The sequence below is a fragment of the Emydura macquarii genome, unplaced genomic scaffold (genome assembly GCF_026122565.2).
Source record: "Emydura macquarii macquarii isolate MOO-44397 ecotype Brisbane River unplaced genomic scaffold, CSIRO-AGI_Emac_v2 contig_3235, whole genome shotgun sequence".
Lineage (NCBI taxonomy): Eukaryota > Metazoa > Chordata > Testudines > Chelidae > Emydura > Emydura macquarii.
In genome coordinates, this window is record NW_027133372.1 from 385,085 (window position 1) to 405,141 (window position 20,057).

At 55.4% G+C, this 20,057-nt stretch overlaps 1 protein-coding gene, 1 long non-coding RNA gene and 1 pseudogene across 3 annotated transcripts; 2 read left to right on the top strand and 1 right to left on the bottom strand.

Annotated features, from left to right (window-relative positions):
• Positions 1-2,466: 2,466 nt before the first annotated feature.
• Positions 2,467-3,911, bottom strand: LOC137142582 (uncharacterized). Its single transcript, XR_010916967.1, has 2 exons — positions 3,866-3,911; positions 2,467-3,696 (listed from the first exon to the last, which is right to left on the bottom strand). It is a non-coding gene; the product is annotated as an uncharacterized lncRNA (long non-coding RNA).
• A 3,046-nt stretch (positions 3,912-6,957) lies between these two features.
• On the top strand, positions 6,958-8,886 carry LOC137142617 (glycine-N-acyltransferase-like protein 3; annotated as a pseudogene).
• A 3,891-nt stretch (positions 8,887-12,777) lies between these two features.
• On the top strand, positions 12,778-19,540 carry LOC137142598 (glycine N-acyltransferase-like protein 3). Of its 2 annotated transcripts, XM_067532000.1 has the most exons (6): positions 12,779-13,044; positions 14,442-14,578; positions 15,404-15,511; positions 16,359-16,479; positions 16,829-16,949; positions 18,118-19,540. In XM_067532000.1, the coding sequence occupies exons 1-6, from the start codon at positions 12,882-12,884 to the stop codon at positions 18,548-18,550; spliced, it is 1,083 nt and encodes a 360-aa protein (XP_067388101.1). In that variant the 5' UTR covers positions 12,779-12,881; the 3' UTR covers positions 18,551-19,540. The 2 variants fall into 2 exon arrangements, with proteins under 2 accessions (XP_067388102.1, XP_067388101.1); XM_067532001.1 differs by lacking the exon at positions 15,404-15,511 and having other exon boundaries at positions 12,778-13,044.
• The last annotated feature ends 517 nt before the right edge of the window (positions 19,541-20,057 follow it).

Genomic DNA, 20,057 nt, shown 5'->3' on the forward strand with positions numbered 1-20,057 from the left:
CCACGGAGGGCCCGGAAAGAAAACAGGCACCCCGTGGACTGAGCACCTGACACCCGCTTCCCGGTAGGTGGTGCCCTGGAACTCAGCCCTGCTCTGCTGGAGGGCACCAGACCGGGAGGCGCCCAGCGGCTGCCTACGTCGTCCTTCGGGGAGCCAGAGACTCCACCACGCTGCAGCTAGGCGCTGACCAGTCTGAGCTCTGTGATCTTAGCTTCTCTGTGCCGCCCTCAGGACTCCCCATGTTATTCAAATAACAAATGTCACAGGAGCTTTTTCAGGGGATAAGGCAACAAGCCACGTTTATTGTGAATACAGAAATTTGGTAAATAGAAAGAAAGGTATCAACACTGTAACAACATCAATATTGTTCTTTATTTAGTGAAATAGTATTACTAATGTGAACACTAGGAAAACAGTATTACATTGTATCAATACTACAATTACAGAGATTCCTGTTAATAAAATATACTTCGTTGACATGTTTCAACTGATGCTTTCATTCACACTCACACAAACAGACAGGCATACATAGAAAGGGAGACAGACAAACATACATAGGGATCTCACAGATGTTATAACAACGAGAGTTCTGTGGCACTTTAAAGACTAACAAATTTAATTTTTGTAGGCATAATCTTTCGTGAGTGTCAGCTCACTTCGTCATTACCTCTGAATCTGAATCTCATGAAAGCTTATGCCTACAAAAATTAAATTTGTTAGTCTTTAAAGTGCCACAGAACTCTCGCTGTTTTTGCTGTATACAGACTAACACGGCTACCCCTCTGGAACAGATGTTATAGTTACCAGCCTCTTGGTGCTCGTGATAGTCACTGGCCAGGTGACTAGAGCACGAGGATGAGGAGCAAGGTCCTGCCGATGCGCATGGGTACTCCTGGCTGGTGTGGTGATGTAGACCCAAACCTCCAGCCTTCATCTTTCTGTCTCATTTTATAGGGAAAAGACCCCATGTAAGTCTATGGTTTTTTGCTCTGTCATGCTGCATCTGCATTTGGTGTGATCCTCAATCACCCACAATGTTGCAAGCCCATCAGATTTTGTCCTTTGAAGTGGGCTGGCTCCAAAGTTATCAGGGTGGGCTCCTCTTCGGCCATTTGAATGGTAAAAGTTACTATCTTCGCTCCTTTCTTCCTTCCTCAAATGTTTGAGGTGAGGCTGGTGTTTTCTTCATCTGTTTCAACATCCCTTACTCAGACCAATTGTTCAATCACTCTCCCTGTCTACACCCACCTCAATTGCTCAGCCATTCACACTTCAATCACTCAGTGCAAACTCCTCGCTGAATTAAATTTAAAGCAAACATTATTTCATTTCTGCCAGCGTCTTTTACAATTAGGTAGGTATATTACATTTCACAGTGTGGCTTCTTTTACTTAAAATAGGGGTTTCACAATTATATATATATTGAAAGTGGGTAAAATTAACAGATAAAATGGTCTTTTTACAATCTTAAACCAAATGGAATTATACAAAATACAGACAGACTTGAATGTTATGCAGTAGCTAGATATTTTAGAAAGGCTGAGGTGCACATTTCAAAGGGTAGAACAATATGAGCCAGTTGAGTTTTTAGCTTTTGATTAAAGTTACAGTGTATCAGGCTGAAGTGCCTCTTGGTGGAAAGAGGCGGGGGCAGGTGTTTGTGGCTCTGTTCTTTCATGAAAATAGGACTGGGCCAACACCCATGCCCTTGGCAGCAAGCTAATGAACCCTGCTTTTGTTGGAAAAGCTGCCCGGTGTCATTAAGTGGGGAACGCGGGGCCCTGGAGAGGATAAATGTCTCTGACCCGGCGTCTGGTCAGGTGGACTTGCTGGGCAGAGTTGACGGCGCGAAGCAGGTGGCCTGGAGCCCAGGGGCTCCATCTTGGAGGTGCTGAGTCCGTGTGGCTGGCCCTTGAGGAAGCGTAGGAGCCTTGGGGGTCAGGCACACTGAAGGGGGGGCCTTTCAAGGGACTGTTTCAAAGCAGGGGGCATAGCACCGACCCTGTGGATCCGTGACAGAAGGGACACGGGGCTTCCCCCTCTATGGGGCGCTGGCTCTGATCCAGCCCTAGGCCGGGGGGGACTGGCTGGTCCAGGAGGGAAAGGAATAGGATAAGGATCCTTTGCCCTTTCGGGGGCGCCAGCTCCGCTCCAGCTCAACCCCAGAGTTCAGGCCCCCTGCGCTGTTTGGCAGCAGTGGGCAGGGTGGTCTGGCATTCAGTCCCCACGGGCCCAGTCTCACATTGCCGTGTCCCCCAGTGTATAGCCCCAATGGCCACATGGGGACTGAGGAGGGAGCAGCCCCCATGGGCAAGTCCCTGTGGGGCGGGGTGACTGGGATGATCCGCCCATGCTGCCCCAAAAGGGAGCCGGTTGGCCTCATGGGCAGGCCGTGCATGGTGAACACCGGAGTAGGGTCAGGGCAGATCTCTCAGTGTGGGGGATAGGGGGTGGAGCTCTCACAAATGTGGGGTGGGGGGAGGTGGGCTCTGCAGTTTGCTGGAGGTGGTGAGGCTCTCACCAGCTCAGGATGGAGTGGGTAGGGTATCACCAGTGCAGGGGAAGGGTCAGAACTTTCACCAGTGCAGGGGGAGGGGGCGGGGCACCAATCACCAATGTGGGGGGAAGGGAGCAAGGCTCCCATTGGCCCAGGATGGAGGGGGCGTGGCTCTCACCAGTGCAGGGTCCTGGGGGGTGGGAGGGCATCAGCTGGGACTGGCACCGCCTCTGAGCAGGAGTGGGGGACGGAGAGACAGACAGATCAGCATCTCTGTGGAAACAGCCCACGTCCCACAGCACACGCCCCCCACCCAGTGCAAGCTGGGAACCGCTGCACCCAACGGCAACCCCCGGGGCCCGGTTTGAGAATACAGGCCAGTAACAGAGGCTGGCCTGGCTCCCAACTGACAGTGGTTATTATCGGTCTGTCCATGGCTCCAGATCTGTCCATCTCCCCAACCCCGGTGGCCCTGGCTCTCCCCCAGCCCCAGCGGGTGGGGTATGTTGCAGGGATAACGTCGCCCCCAGGACGGACCACAGCCACAGCTCGGAGAGCGCAGCCCCCTCAAGTCTGAGCCTCTGGGCAGCCCCAAGCCAGGATGCTGGGGCAGGATCCAGGCCACAGCCCCAGCTTGACCACTCGGTGGGCCGGGGGTGAAGTGAGCAGCACGGGAACGGAGCAGAGTATACTCATGCCTGTCTGATTCTCCGGAAGAGCTGTTCCGAGCTGCTTGCAAACTTGGCTCCTAAAGAGAAGTTGTTGCAGTCCAAGATTCCAGCTCACCCACCTCCAGTGTCTACCCTTTATTACTCTATGTCCATGGAAAGTTCCCAGTTCTCGCCCTTCAGGAAGAAGGGACACCCCACAGCCACCCTCAAGTGCTCATGCTGGAGATAAGTAAACAAGCCAGACAAAGGGTGTGTCTGGTGGGTGGGGGGGAATCTGAGGCACAAGGGGACAAGGCACTTGCCCACGGACACACGGCAGTTTAGTGGCAAAGCTGGGAATAGATTGCAGGGGTCCCTGCCCCCATTGTGTGTTCGGGTTGCAGGCCCCCTAGCTGCCTGTGCTGGATCCCAGCTGGTGTTTCTCCTCCGCTGGCTCAGGCCCGGCTGAAGGATGCTGGGAATCCACAAATACTTTCACCACAGAGGGATTTTCCAGGGAGCTTCGCTTGGAAGCAGCTTCGTGTCATCCTGTGTGACGAGAGAACAGTTCAGTAGCTCAAACAGAAACCGGGGGGGGGGGGAGGGGGTCCTGCCCCGCTACCTATAGCACCCCCTGCGGGGAGAGGCTGGGTCTGGAAGATCCTGCAGTGCATTGTCTCCTGTGTCAGTCCCACTCCGCCTACCCCCATGCTCTCACCCCTCTTTGTCCACAGAAGGGGCCTGATCGTGCCTTGCAACTGCAGTGACATAACTGCCCCAACTCTGGGCCACACAGACTCTGTTAATGGTTCATTCGCTCGGGGATAAGAGGCTGGAGCAGCCCCGAGGGAGAGACCCAGCAGAGAGAAGACAAGCCGCTGCCAGGCAGAGACATCACTGCCCCAGGGACACCCGGTCCTCCCGTCTCCTCCAGGGCTGCTCCTTACTCCAGCACAGAGACTGCCCAGGTGAGTGGGAGCTACCGGGGCTGTGCTAGCCCTGCCCAGACCAGCCCTGGCATGGTTGAGGGCCACAACCAACCAGCCAGTACATGTCACTGTAGGTCTCTTGTGAGTAGGGTGGCTGTACCCAGACCACTTTGTTATTGTTATTGTAGGGTCTCAACTCTCACAAACACACCTTGGCAAATTGTGTGAAAAAACTGTTGTGAATATTTGTTGCCCCTTACAAGGGAAATTTCACTCAGTTGAGGTCCTGACCCAGCACTCCTTGGGCTCTGGGAACATCCAAGCACCACTTGTGCAAATTGTCCTCAAACGTGAACTTTAGATTGAAAAGCTCAAATATGAACTGCAGGGACGTGCCGATATTTAGGGGGATGAGGAGAATCCGCAGGAAATGCTGCATTGAGAATATGACGTTGGTGCCATATCGTGAACCCCTACAGACTTTGGGTTCTCCACTGGGCACAGGCGCTGCACCCAGACTGGTTTGTTATTGTAGGGTCTCATGATCATAGGGGCTGCACCCAGACTGGTATGTTATTGTAGGGTCTACCCATAGCATTTGTTATTTCAGCAGAGCTGGGCGGTTGCTGACACCTCCGTGTCTCCCAGGAGGTGTGTGGGGCTGAGGGATGGTCACAGGGAACTGATGGGTCTCTCCCCCCTAGGGTGTTGGCTGCCTCATCCCTGCTGAAATCTGCCACAGGTCCATCCCCACCAAGGATGCTGCTCCTGAACTGCTCTGCCAAGCTGCGGCTGCTGGAGGGGATGCTACGGAGGAGCCTGCCTGAGACCTTGCCAGTGATGTGGATCCGTCTTTTCCCCCACATGCCACTTCCTGGGACAGGGATGGGAGCGGGACAGAGAGTTCTCTCTTTCCTGGGTGATAGGGCGGAGATTGGGCTGACTGGGGGCAAGCCCCAACCCCTGGGTCAGGGGGTAGCATGGGGTGCAGGTCCCTCCCCACAGGTGCTGGGTTCTCTCCCAGCCACCCCCTCCCCACTCACCCCTCGTATCTCCCAAACTCAGCACCGATTCCTGCTGCTCGCCCAGTGTGGCTGGCAGGCTCCGTGCCAGCCAGTCAGAGAGCTGGGTAGATCTGCCTCCCTCCACAGCTCCAGGCCTCAAGTGTATGGGGGAAGGGTCATCACCAGCCCCTTCTCCCTTCCCCCATGCTGAGGGTCACCAGTCCCAGAGGCCACAAATCAAGAGCATAAACCCTGGGGCGGGTGAGCTCTGTCCAACCAAGGCAGACGCCTGGTCAGAGACATTCACCCTCTCCAGGGCCCCGGGCTCCTCAGGGCTGCCAACCTGGCATTTTAGTTTGTACTGACCTGAAGAGCTGACGTTGATTTTTTTTACCTGACACGGTAAACTTTGTACTGACATCACTAAAAATACCTTCGCCAATACACAACATCACAAAAGTGTGCACTCACCTACCATATGCTGTGCACAGGAATTCGGCAGGACACCATTGCTTGCGCTGTAGGTAATTGCTCACTTGGGTTCTTTGGGCGTGTGCGATGACAGAGAACAGGGAATGGATAAAGTCACGGGCAGTGCAGTTTTATGAGCTAAGAAGTGATTCTGAACAATGACAATCACTGTCCAAACACAACGTGTTTTATTTCTATCCAGTTTCACGCACATTGTCATTTACTTACTGATTTATGGACAGTGCTAAAATTATACATTTTTTACTGACTGGCCATACATTTATGTACGGTTGGCAACCCTGCTCCGCAGCCTGTGTTGGCAGTGACACGGGGCAGCTTCTCCAGCCAGAGCAGGGCTCGTTAGCTTGCTGGCACGCGGCATGGGGAGTACCTAAGCCTGGACCTGAAGGTTTAACCCTGGCCCACACTGGCCAAGCCACAAGCTGTAGTGATTGTTCAGGCTCTGTCTCTTGCTGACCTCCTCCCTCAGTCAGTTCCCAGGGGAAAGCCCCCTCCTCCCAGGCCTTCGTCCTCAAGCTGGGTTTGGCTGCATCCTTAGTCACTGGGGCGTTGAGCTGTGTCAGTTCAGGCAATTCCTTAACGACTCTCTTCATTCCAGTCAGCCTGGGAGGTGACCCCCACCCCTCACATCTCCTAGTCTGCCCTGGGATCAAACTTAGTCCCTCCTTCACCCAGGGAAACTGAGGCACACTTAAGAGTCATAAAAATAGTCCAAAAAATTCCCACTTCATCACGTGACCATCCTGATGAAGGGCAGCCTGGGGTGTCAGCCCCACTGGTGGGCATGAGTGAGGGCGGCCATTTTGGAGATGGGCAAAAATCTCTACCAAAATGCTTGAAACCAGCTGATAAAAATTGGGAGACTTCTGACAGAGTCGTGAGAGTGGGAACTGCTGCCCCTCCCCCGGCTCTGACAGGCTTCCTCCCACCTCCCCCGGTGTCTCTGGCAGGTCCACGGCGCCGTGATGAACATAATCCACGGGAATCCAGCTGGGCACGAGGTGCTGGTGGATTCGTGGCCAGAGTTCACAGCCGTCCCTCAGCCACTGTGCTGCAATGGGGGGCCTGGCTAGCTTGGGGTGGGTGGGTGATGGGATTCGGGGGTGTTTCCCCTCGAAGAGGAGCTGGCTCTGATCTGGCGGCTTGGCTGGTTCGGGAGGACGGAGCTCTGGATCTGGGGCCTTTCCCCTCTACAGGTCCAAGTTGGCACCAGGCTCGCTGGGGAGGAAGAGACTGAGATCTGGGACCCTTCCCCTCTACGGGGTCCGAGGGTGTGGGCCAGGCTGGCTCGGGGGGCCAGGCAAAGCAGTGGTTCATTGGGAGTTCCCCACTCAGCTCCGTGTCTCCCCGGAAGGTGGAAACAGACGACTGATTTCTACATCAACATGTACACGGCGTATTACCAGGACCTGGGTGCCTACCGGGCTCTGCTCGGCAGCACCGTCAATTGGGGCCAGGCCTTCCGCATCCACGGTAATGTGGGCCCCACAGACTGGGAAGAGCCCCACTGCAACTGAGCACATATCTCCTGTCTGGGCCACAAATCCCAGGATCCCACTAAAGTACCATTGCCTCCAGGCTGCTGGTAATGCACGGTAATGTGTGGGGCTGCCTTCCCCTGAGTCCCACAGCCACTGCTTCTCCCCCTGCCGACTGGGCAAACCCCAGGAGCCTCCTACAGTGCCATCCTGAGCCTTCAGGCCCCCTGGGCTGCTCCCACGTTCCCCATGGCCTCTGAATGGGCTGGGATTGGCTCAATTGATGCAGGCTCCATTTTGTGAGACCTGCCTTCTGGTGGATTGGCTTGGTCCCCTCTCCTCCCCACATGCAAGGCTGGGCCCCTCACAGCCACCTTCCCCAATCAGGGGCATTTCTCAGGAACTGTCGTCGCCCCCGCAGGGCTCCAGGATGGGCTGAACATGGCCTCGAGGGAAATTGCCAGGGCCGCAGGGGGGCAGCTGGAGGTGTCCAACTACTTCACCTAACTCCACCTGGATCCCAGCACCATGCCCGAGATCAGGTCAGTGTCTGCCCAGGGCCTGGGCATGGGGGAGGGGGCACAGCTTTACTAGAAGGCCCTGAATTGGCCAGCTGGCCTTGTTCCTCACCCTATGTGGGCCTCAGGCTCATGGGCCCGTCAATGGCAGTATCTCACTGGGATTGGCACTGCCCGCATGGCCTGCGCTCTGGCTGCTCCGGGTCCCCACAGGCACTGGAGAGCTGAGGCATGGGGGAGTGTGGGGCAGAGGGGGATGCACTTCAGCCCCCACATAAGGACCCCCAACACAAGAGGTGTCATTTCAGAGAAACTCGGGAGCCCAGGGCAGCAAAGCTGGGTTGGACAATAGACAGCACAGGTGTAATATGACATCCTGCAAAGCCAGGTGGGGCAAAAAATGGAGCAAATAGATCTATGGGGGGGACAGACCAGCAACCTCACCTCCAGAGCAGGGGCATCTTCCCCCCTGAAAGCCCGTTCAGTCATGGGTGGCTCATTCTGGTCCCCAGTGAAGGGTCAGGCTCCCGGGGACGCCTGGGAAGGGGGAGAAGCTTCCACGAGGAAGGAGACACCCCCTCCACAACCCACTAAGCAGAGACATGACACAGTGCAGCTCCGACCTGCATTAGCGGGGAAAGGCTCCACGTTCCCCACATCCCTGAACCAGCCAGTTCCCCAGCCCCAGGGCCATATTGACGATGGCGCCCCCTGAAGGGGAAAGGCCCCATGTTCCCTGTCCCACTGAGCCTCCAATCCCCCAGCCCTGCGGCCGGATCAGAGGAGGTGCCATCTAGAGGGGAAAGACACTCTAGCCCATACCCCACCCCTGACCTAGCTAGTTCCTCCCTCCCCTGCCTTTAGCCTGCCCCTCTCTGCTCCCCCAGGCTGGATTCTGCTATGAGGCTCTCATCCCTGGACGTCTCCCACACCGACCTGCTGAATGTGACGTGGCCCTACTGGGGAACCAAGCAGAGCCAGCGGTACCTGTCTGACCTGATCTGCTGCTTCCCCAGCTCCTGACTCCTGGACGCCGCCTGCCACCCCGTCAGCTGGTGTCTCATAGACTCCTTTGGTGCCATGGTGCACGGCTACACCCCGCCCCAGCATTGTGGGCACGGCTACATTCGGGTGGTGACCAAAGTCATGGCCAAGCAGATGCACTCACGAGGCTATCCCACCTACAGTCACGTGTCCCCGGACAACCACCGCACGCAGAGGCTGCAGGAGAGCCAGGGCTTCCGGCGCCAGCCTGGCCTGTGCTACATCATTATCCACACCCCAGGGCCAGTGATGACCCTCACCTGAGCACCCTAGCCCCGCATCAGCCACCACTCCCTACCAAAGTCCTGTGGCCCAGCAACTTCCATGGGACAGGGCTGAGGGCCAACAGGGTGGCCAGGAGAATCCAGAGCTCAGCACAGAGCCCAGTGGAACTAGAAACATCTCCCCTCTCTCCAGCACCATAACCCGCCTCAGCCCCATGGACAGGCCCCTACCCCAGTCACGGTCCATCCTGGCCAATTTCACAGTCGTGGGACTTAAAAAATCCTAAATTTCACGGGTTCAGATATTTAAATCTGAAATTTGTTGAAACCGTGGGGGGCCCAACCCAAAATAGGGTCAGGGTGGGAGAGGTTTGCAAGGTTGCTGTAGGGAGGTCACGGTATTGCTGCCCTCATTTCTGCGTTGCTGCTGGGAGCAGCGGCTGCTGGCCGGGAACCCAGCTCTAAAGTCAGCACCCTGCCAGCTGCAGCACAGAAGTGAAGGTGGCAGTCCCGTGATCCCCCTACAGTAGCCAGGTTTCATGGTCCGTGAGGCATTTTTCACAGCCGTGAATAGCGTAGGGCCCCACTCGTGGGGCCAGCCACTGCAGCCCCATAACGAGCCTCCCTGGGTGGAACTTACCCTGAGCCCTATAGACATAGCAGCCCCCCTCTAGCCCAGCCCAACATTCCTTCTCAGCCCCCTTCCTCAGCTTTCAGACTTCGTAGAAACTGTAACCATCTCCCATCCAATAAAGCTACATGCCAGCCAGCCACAGCTCCAAGCCCCTGTGCGTGTGTCTCAAGGAGAATGCCGGGGTGGTGGATGGTGGTGCTGGTGTTACAGCACTAATAATCCAACCCTCAGCAGAAGCCTGAGAACAAACCGTTCCTGCTCCTACAACCTGCCTCTGCCGTAGGGGTTTGTAATATTATTATGAAGGGCCTTGGGGGCAATGTAATTGCAGGACTGCAGATGATTCAGAAGCTGCTTAAACTAGTTGCAAATCCGAAGGTGACATATGTGAATGCTTGCTGGGAGGAGAACTTAAGAGGCGGAGGTAACGGGTAGAGGAGTTCAGAGCTGCAGCAAAGGGAGAGGTTATGAGGAGATCGGAGGGGATGAAGAAGGGTGAGTGGGTATCAGTCACCCCCGCATTCTTCCCTCTCATGTGTTCCCTGGGATCGGGGAGTCCTGTCTTTCTAGGGGTGTCTGAAGTCCTCCTCCTATGAGCCAAAATCTGGGGTCTCCTCCACTTTTAGGAGGCTTTGAGCCCTGTCCCTGTACCTGTGCAGGTGTGGGGATCTGGGGGGCGGCTGTTGCTGGGGGGTGTCTGAGCACATCTCCCTGCCTCTCTGTGTGCTCCAGGATCTGGGTGTCCTTGCCCCTTTTCCTCATTTCCCCCCAGGTGTGCTGGGATCTGCGAGATCCTGTTCCTCTAGGGGATATCTGAGCCTCTTTCCCTATCGATGGCAGCTTGTAGCCCTAGAGCACCCCCGCCAGCTGACAGCTGCAGCCCCACTGGTCCCAGGGCTGAAGCAGAAAATGTCATGGAGGTCTCTGGAAGTCACAGAATCCATGACTTCGGTGACATAATCCTATCCTTACCCCCTAGTGACACAACGTGCACAGCTCAGCACTGGAATGAGGGAAACTAGATCTCTCAAGGTACCGTGCCACTTTCTGTTGATCACTCACATTTGGGGCAGGAGGATGGGCTCACCTCTGCCAAGGGGAACGGCTCCCCTTAAACCACCTCGTCTCAGTCACCGCTCTGCCGACCTGCACCAGCTAAGCCCTCCACCATTCAGTACAGTGACACCTAACACACTGAGGGCAGCTGGGACCCAAGGGCTCTTGGCAGCTCCAGGGGGCAGAATTTAGGACCGTGGGCGTGCACCTCAACTCCTCATTGCCTGGTTTTCAGGTGTATGAGTTTTGCTGGGCCTAACGTTCTGTAAGGGCCACGTGACATCTCCAGGCAACCTTCACTGCACAGTTTCCCAGTGACTTAGCGCTGGCCACCTGGCAGACATGGGCGGAGCCCTGCTGCAGTTTGGAACAGCGACGTGGGGTGCGAGGAAGGTGTCTGTGTTTGTGAGAACCCCAGAGACTCAGCAGCCCTGTGTTGGCCAAAATCTTGTTTTTGACAGAGCCACAAACACCCCCCCCCCTTCCTACCAAAAGGCACATCAGTCTGAATCAAAAGCTAAAACTTCAAACTGACTCTTGCTGTTCTACCCTTTTCCATGTTAATTCAAGTTTGTCTGCACTTTGTATAATTTTAAGATTGTTTGTAAATGTCTGTACTATGTCCACTGGCCAGTTTATCTGTTAATTTTACCTGCTTCCAATATATTTGTAAAAATCCTATTCTAAGTACAAAAGCCACACTGTGCAATGTAATGTATCTATCTAATTGTGAAAGACACTGTCAAAAATGAAATAAGGTTTGCTCTAAAAATAATATGTAAGTTCTTCAGCTAGGAGTTGGCCCTGAGTGATTGAAGTATGAATGGCTGAGCAATTGAGTTGGGTGTAGACAAAAAGAGTGATTGAACAATTGGTCTGAGTAAGGGATATCGAAACAGACATGAAGAAAACACCAGCCTCACCTGAAACGCTTGAGGGAAGAAGAAAGAAGCAAAGATGATCAAATAGCCGAAGAGGAGTCACCCTGATAACTTTGGAGCCAGCCCATTTCAAAGGACAAAATCTGATCAGGCTTGCAACAATGTGGGTGATTGAGGATCACACCAAGAATGCAGTTGCAGCATGACAATGCAAAACCCATAGACTTACATGGGGTCCTTTCCCTATAAAATGGGACAAGAAGATGAAGGCTGGAGGTTCGGGTCTACAACATCACACCAGCCAGGAGTACCGATGCGCATCGGCAGAACCTTGCTCCTCATCCTCATGCTCTAGTCACCTGGCCAGTGACTATCATGAGCACCAAGAAGCTGGTAACTATGACATCTGGAAGATCCCTATGTATGTCTGTCTGTCTCTATCTGTGTGTGCCTGTCAGTGTGTGTGAATGTGAATGAAAGCATCAATTGAAACATGTGTCTCTGTAATTTGTAGTATTGATATAATGTTAATACTGTTTTCCTAGTGTTTACATTATTATTAATGCTATTTCACTAAGGAGAGCACAATATTAATGTTATTACAGTGTTGATACTTTTCTTTTCTTGGATACTATCTACAGAAGTTTCTGTGTTCACAATAAATGCGGCTTGTTGCCTTATCCCCTAATAAGATCCTGTAATATTTGTTATTTGGGTAACACCTGGAGCTCCCAGGGGGACACAGAGACAAAAGGAGGGCGAGCCATGATGGATCCCAGAGATCTGGGAGTACTGAGGCAGCGGTTCCTGCCAACATGGCCTCTGCCTTCAGCTTGGATTCCAGCTAAGAAACAAATACAACACTGGGTTGCTTCAGATACTGACTGCATTGCTCCTGGGGGGTACCAAACCGGGGCAGCCCCACCTCGGGGGCATTCCCATCTTGTGGTAGGTGGAAACCACCCCAGCCCAGACCCCACAGATGCTCCCCCCTGGTGCTAGGAGCCCCTGTGAGATCTCAGCCAGAGTACGGCCAAAACAAGCGCAGAGTGACTCAGAGTGCACATGCCTCAGGGCACAGAGCTTGGAGAGACACAGACTAGAGGCAAGAACGCAGCCAAGGAGAAGGGCCTAGTCTGGGAACTCCCGTTCCAGCACCATCCTCTATCAAAGCAACAGGCAGACAGAGCTCGGAGAGCTGCTGTGCAGGAGACCAGGGCTGGGATAGCTGGGGCTGGGAGGCAGGACTGAGGGCCAGCAGCAGAGCTGGGGGAAGGGCTGGGGGTCAGGATCAAGGGGCGCCTGCAGAGCTGGTTTGCTCATGCCCCACACCCTGCTGTGCTCGGTTTCCTCAGAGTTCTGCTCTGCTGGACCAGGAAATCCTCTCACCCCCCAGCCCACAGAAGGGGTTCCAATCGCACCGTGTGACTCCAGGGAGGTGCCCCTGGCTGAGGGCCAGGCACTGACTCTGTTAATGGTTCATTCGCTCGGGGATAAGAGGCTGGAGCAGCCCCCAAAGGAGAGACCCAACGGAGACGTGACAAGGCGCTGCCAGGCAGAGACATCACTGCCCCACGGGCACCCGGTCCCCCTTCGTCTCCGGGGCTGTTCCTTATCCTGGAACAGAGACTGCCCAGGTGAGTGGGAGCTACTGGGGCCGTGCTAGCCCTGCACAGACCAGCCCTGGCATGGCTGGGGCCACAGGCTGGGATTGTAAATGTAGGGTCTCTGGTGAGCAGAGGGGCTGTACCCTGACTGCTTTGGTTTTGTAGGATTGTTATTGCAGGGTGACACGCTGTACCCCATGTACACCCTGGTAGTGTCACTTGTGTGTCAGTCATGTTCACCCTTACAATGTAACTGTGTGTGGTCTAATGCAAAGCATGTCATGTAAGATGGTGTGGAATGCTCATGACACACTGAACATTGTTGTTATGTTAGCATGTCTCCTGCAATGCCATACATAAGTACGGATATGAAACTCTGCTATGGCAGATCCCCAAATGTGTGTCTCACACGGCTTGAATAAGGGCAGACAAACATAAAACTGAAACATCTGTGCCTCCCAGAGGCATGCATACAGGAACAAGGGACTGGTCTGCACACCTGATAAGGCGACACTCATCTGACTCCTCTGAGGGAAATTGTGCCCATCACCGGACGTGGCCCATCACCTGACCCCAGGGGGTGTGGAGGAAACTTGTTAAAAGAGAGAGCATCCTTGTCTCTGGACTCTAGAGCTCTCCCTTGGAATCCATCTGCAATGCAACATCAAGGATGCTGAGAAACTGCTCACGGGGAGGGGGCAGCGGGGAGGCTGGCTGCAAGATCCACCTCAGCCAGCTTGTGGGTAAGCCAACATCAAGGACTAAGAAGCTACTGAAATATTAAGTTGAGGTTAGAATGCGAGTTACCTTTTAGTTAATAGTGATCTAATCTCTTCATTCATATTAATCCAATTTATAATCACTTAAAATCTTGCTGTAGTCAATAAACTTGTTTGTTTGATTTAAAGCAGTGCGTGTGGATTGAGTGTGTGCAGACACTTCATTTCGAGTGACAATATGGGACATATCAGTTTCTTTGATAAATTGATGGACAGGGTAATGAGCTCGCAGGGTGCAGTGTACAGCACTGGGGTCAGCTGATGGGCCATGCCGGCGAAGGGCACGATTTCCCTCATTTGAGTCAAATGAGCGTCACCTTATCAGGTGCTCAGGCCAGTCTATTGTTCCTGTGTGCATGCATCTGGGAGGCGTGGACGCTCAGCTTCGTGTTTGTCTGCCCTTATTCAACAACAATGTTCAGTATGTCATACGCATTCCACACCACCTTACATGACATGCTTTGCATGAGGCCATACACAGTTACACTATAGGGGTGAACAGGAATGATACACAAATCACACCATGAGGGTGTAGGTGGGGTACAGCACGTCACACAGGGATGGGACGATACCAACATCCTGCCTCCTTCTGTGGTCACGTGGGGGTGGAGACAGACACTGGTAACTGATGGCTTTCTCGGATCCTAGGTACCCCCCCCGCCGTGACATACCCCCTGAAAGCTGCCAAGGGCCCATCCAAACCACAGATGCTGCTCCTGAGCTGCTCCTCTAAGCTGCAGATGCTGGAGGTGACCCTGCGGAGGCGCCTGCCTGAGACGTTGCAGGTGACATGGCTACACCTGCCCCCACTCCTCCCCGTCCTGGGCCAGGACTGAAAACCGCCAGATGGGGCAGAAGCAGGGGAATGTCCCTTTGTCTCCCCCCGGGACACGTGTTAGAGAGTGGGGGGGAACAGGGGCAGGCCCCACTGCCCTACGGGTTAGGGGAGTAGCATGGGGGGCATGGCCCCAGGCACTGGCTGCTCTCCCAGCCGCACCCTGCCCACTTCACCTCGTGCCTCCCAAAGTCCAAGCCCAGCACTAATTCCTGCTGCTCACCCAGCATAGCCGGCAGGACCTCCCCAGCCAATCACAGGGCAGGTTGGCTCAATATCAGCCAATGACAGCACAGGCAGGCGCTGTGCCAGCCAATCACTGCATGGGTAAGCTCTGTGCCAGCCAGTCAGAGAGCTGGGTAGCTCTGGCTCCCTCCTCAGCCCCATGCCCATCACATGGCTCAAACATGTGTTGGTCTTTAACCTCCTTCCCCCTGCTCAGGGTCTCCCCTGCCATACCAGCCCAGGGGCCACAAAACAGGGGTCAGACCCATAACCAGGAGGGTAAGCCCTGGAAGGAAGACAGCCGTCTTCCCTGGCCTTGGCCCACTGACATGGCGGCCATCTTGAATAAGGGCAGCCTGTTTTTGCCAGCCCCATTGGCAGGGACAGGCAAGGGCAGCCATTTTGGATCAGGGCAAAGAATTCCCCCAATGTGCAGATCACAAGACGCTGAAATCCCCAGACAAACATTGGGAGGCCCCTGGCAGAGCTAGGAGAGCTGGAATTGCTGCTCCCTCCCCATCTCTAAGCCCCACCCCCTCATCTCTGCCAGGTTTGCGGCGCCGTGATGAACGTAAACCGCGGGAACCCGGCCGGGCATGAGGTGCTGGTGGATTCGTGGCCTGAGTTCAAAGCCGTCCTCACCCGGCCACGCACAGAGGTGCTGCCACTCAGCCACCGTGCTACACCTGGGGGGCCTGGTTCTCTGGGGAGGTGGGGAGTGGGATCTGGGGTTTTCTCCCCCAGGGGACATTGGTGCGGGGACCAGACTGACTCAGGTGGAAGGGATTGGGATTGGGGGTCCTTTCTTCTCCCATGCTGTGCTTCTCAACCTTTCTGGGCTCAGGATCCCTTTGTAAATGTTTATGGCTGGTCGTGACCTAGTAAATAGTCTGGGGGTGGAGAACCTTGGGTGGCTTCAGTCACATCCTGCCCCTTGTGACAGGCGTTGGGTCCTGCCTGGCGCCCAGCCCACAGCGGCAGCTCCTGTGCTGTGGGGCTGGCTGGACTTGGCTCTTTGCTCCGGGAGTTACTGCCTCTGAGGTTGCAGCATCACTCAGATTTGTCCTGCCCAGGCTGGACCAAATCTGTGAGAGTGGAATTGTGACCTAGCTCCCGTGGCTACAGTGCCCCTCACACAGACACGGCCCAACCGGATTCCCGTTGTCATGACGGCTGGGCCTAAGCTGAGCTGCGCTGGGACCCAAGGGTGCCATGGTTGGAGCAGGGATGTGAGCCCAGCCAGACCCGTGGGACAGGAGATTCCACGTGCCCTTTCAAAACAATCTGGAGACCCACTTTTGGGTCCCGACACACGGGATAGGAAAGCCTGGTCTAGGGGCCCCAGGATGGGGCCAGGCTGTCCCAAAGAGCGGGCACGGATTGGGATTTGGGAGCTTTCCAGTCTAGGGGGCCCCAGGGCAGGGGCCAGACTGGTTTTGGTTGGGGGGGAAGCAGATCAGTGATTCATTGGGAGTTCCCCACTCAGCTCCGTGTCTTTCCGGCAGGTGGCAACAGACAACTCTGATTTCTACACCAACATGTATGCAGCGTATTACCGGGACCTGGGTGCCTACCGGGCTCTGCTCAGCAGCGCCGTCAACTGGGGCCAGGCTTTCTGCATCTATGGTAATGTGGGCCCCACAGCACTGGGGAGAGCCCCACTGGAACTGAGCACATATCTCCCGTCTAGGCCAAAAATCCCAGGATCCCCCCTAAAGTACCATTGCCTCCAGGCTGCTGGGTGGCTCACATGAACCCTATGTGGGCAGGTACATGGGGGTAGCCCCCTGCCTGTGCTGGGCTGGGGTCACCTCACCTGACCTCATCCTCTCCCCCAAGGCCAGGGGCGGGTGGGTTTGGGAGCTCAGACTCCTGTTCCCTGTGCCAGGCTGGGCTCCCCACATACAGGAGCCCTTTTGTCAGCACCGTTCAGTCCCTTTCCCCACTGTTCACGGTTCGTCACTGCCCCCTGCAGGGTTCCAGGATGGGGTGTTGGAGGCCTCCAGGGACATCGCCCAGGCTAAGGGGGTCAAGCTGGATGTGCACCGCTTCTTCACCTACTATCACCCGGATCCCAGCACCTTGCCTGAAATCCAGTCAGTGTCTGGCTGCGCCGCAGGGCCCCACAGAGGGTGGGGTGTGGTAGAGAAGGGCACAGCCTGAGAGGCGAGGACATTGGCCAATGTGGCATGGGGATGCCCAAGTTCTGGCAGGCTATTCGCCATGCAGGGCCTGGGGTCCTGTTGCCACCAGCAGAATCCCAGTGGGATTGGCACTGAGCCCAGCCTTCCTCCGGGACCCCGCAAGAACTGGGGCGTGTAGTCAAGGGCTGGGGCCAGCCATGGGGAGGGGGATCCCGCTTCAGCTCCGGCACAGAGCCCCCGGCCTCTCCCGGGAAACTCTGAGCCAAATGGCTTCTGTGCCAGCAATGGGGCCCCACCTGTACCCCTGGGGACAGGGCACTCCTGCAATCAGCCAGCAGCCGTGGCAGGGCTTGGGCAGCGAGCGGCCGTGCTCCTCTCTCCCTGCACCACGACTCGCCTGCCCAAGGGACATTAGGCAGAGCTGCCACTGTGCAGGTCAGTCCCATTCCCCACCCCCTTGAGCCGGCCAACTCCCCTCCACTTGGCTCTCCTGAGTCCCACTCCCAATGACCCTGGGAATTCCCCCCTGCCTGCCTGGGATGCCCCCTCTGATTGGCTGCCTCTCCCATAGGTCCCTCCTGGGAAAGAACAGCCAATCAGAGCTGATGCACTAAGAGCTCCCGGCTCCTCCCCCTTCCTGCAGTAACATGACACCTTCTCTCGGGAGGGGAGGGGGGAACAGGAATCCTCAGCATGTCAGGGTGGCTCCACTCCCCCTCCTCGTCCTCTGTTGTGAGCAATGGGGACAGGACAGCGATCGTGCTCCCCCTGTCCCTGGGACACCCATCCTGGAATAGGGAGAGGGGAGCCCAATGCAACCCCCACAAGGCTGGGAAGGGTGAAAGGACACTGGGAGGTGCAGAGGGGAGGCTGCGGGAGCAGGGGACAGAACTGATGGAAAGCTGGATAGGGACAGAACTGATGAAGAGTGTTGGAAACACTGATGGTCACAGGCACGGGTCAGGGCCGGGGCAGTTCAGCTGTCAAGGACGACCAGCCATCACAGCATCATCCTTTTAAAAAAAACCCTCAGGATTTTAGGGACAATGTCATGATTCTCAGGTCTGACTCCCCATTGCTGACCCTTGGGGCTTGGTCCTGCTGCTCTCTGTCCCCACAGGCTTGACCCAGCCGTGAGGCTCTCGTCCCTGGATGTCTCCCACACTGACCTGCTGAACGAGACGTGGCTCTATGGGGGGAACAAGCACAGCAGGAGGTTCCTGGAAAGCCTGATCCGCCTCTTCCCCTGCTTCTGCCTCCTGGACACTTCTGACCACCCTGTCAGCTGGATGAATTCAGACCCATTTGGTGCCATGAGGAATAGCTTTACTTTGCCCCAGCACAGGAGACGCGGCTACAGTGGGGTGCTGAACAATGTGCTGGCCAAGCGGCTGCACGCACTAGGCTATCCCAGCTATAGCCATGTGGCCACGGACAACTACCCCATGCAGAGGCTGCAGGAGAGGCAGGGCTTCCAGCGCCAACCCGATGTGAGCCACTACATCTTCCACAATGCAGCACTGAGTATTGCCCCCAAGTTAACCCCCAGCTGAGCACCAGGCATGGCCCCTGCCTAAGCCCCCAGCCACACAGGGGACCCAGCAGGCTGGGGCTAAGGGAAGCCAAGGAAGTGGGGTGGGGAGTTTGGGGATCAGTGTTAGGCTGAGGGGAACAAGTAACATCTCCCACCTCCAGCCTCACATGGGTCCTCCTACCCCCCACCCCACGGGCCTTGTCCTCCCTACAGCCCCATACCCAGCTTTACAGGGTCTGTCCCACTCTCCCAAACCCATAACCTGCCCTCTGTGGTGGACCCAACCCATACATGTGGCAACCCCCATTCCAGTTCCCATGCACTGCCCCATCCCAGTCCCCCTCCCCACCCTAGCAACGGCTCAACGCCCTTCCATCCAATCAAGCTACCACACACTCACCTGCCTCCTTCATCTGCTCTCCTCCTCCTCCCCCCTTTCCCTGGAACATCCTGCTCAGCATATAGCAGCTCTAACTCCTCTACAGATGGTCACCGTCTCTCCACTGCCACCAGAGATATCTCCCCCTGGATCTCTGCTTTCCGGGGCTCGTTACGTCTCTCCCCTTTGCAGGCAGCCTGCTCTCATCAGCTCCTTTCCCCTTCTCCAGGACAATACAGGCCATGGCCCCTTTTAAAAGGGTAGGAGGGGCCATGCAATCAGTCCCCATTCAACAACATCTCCTTGAGAGGGACCTGCTTCTAATACACCACACAACTGGCTGTTCCACATTGATACTAACCAGCCTGAAAGTGTTCCCATGCCAAGAGCTCCCTCAGGGGCCAGTCTACCTCTGTAATTTAAGGGTTAATTATATCCCAGGGATGTGGTTTATCCCCAAACCAAGCTTCACTATCCCTAAGGACTCCCAAAAGTAATCCAGACATTAAATCAGCACCACGCAGCCAAGACACCCACATCCCCTTAACTCTGCCCGCCGCCATTGACCGATAGCAGGAAGCATTTCGGGCTTTGTGATCCCTGCTGCAATTAAACTGATTGTTGAAGACACCTTTGTGTAATTCCCTTTTGTGATAGTCGCTCCGTCGCATGGCTGGAACCAAGTGGGCCCGGGGGGTGGCAGGATTCCAGCTAGGGCCACAACAGTTTCCCATTTTTTAACTAGCTTTTCAAATGAAATTTTTACAAAAAAGGGTCTGCTTCTTGCCAGAAAGTGTCCGGATTTGGTGAAAATACGGGAGGCCTGAAAACCAAAATGTCTCGGGTGCGTAATCTGGTCTGTGGGGTGGTGTGTGCAGCAGAAGGGTTTGGGTCAAATATCCAGGGCTTCCTTTTGAAAAGTAACAAATACCATGGGTGGGAGCTGCCTCACCAAATTTCTGGGATCACTAAGTATCTTCCCTGGGGAACTTTCAGAGCAAACACTTCTCGTGTACGAAACAAGGAGAGATTTGTCAGAGAGAGAGGGGAAACCAGCACCCACCTTGGGAAAGCAGGGCATTAACAACTCACCTATCTGTTTTGATGAATAATAAACAAACACCCACCCAGTCCTGCCCCGAGTGTC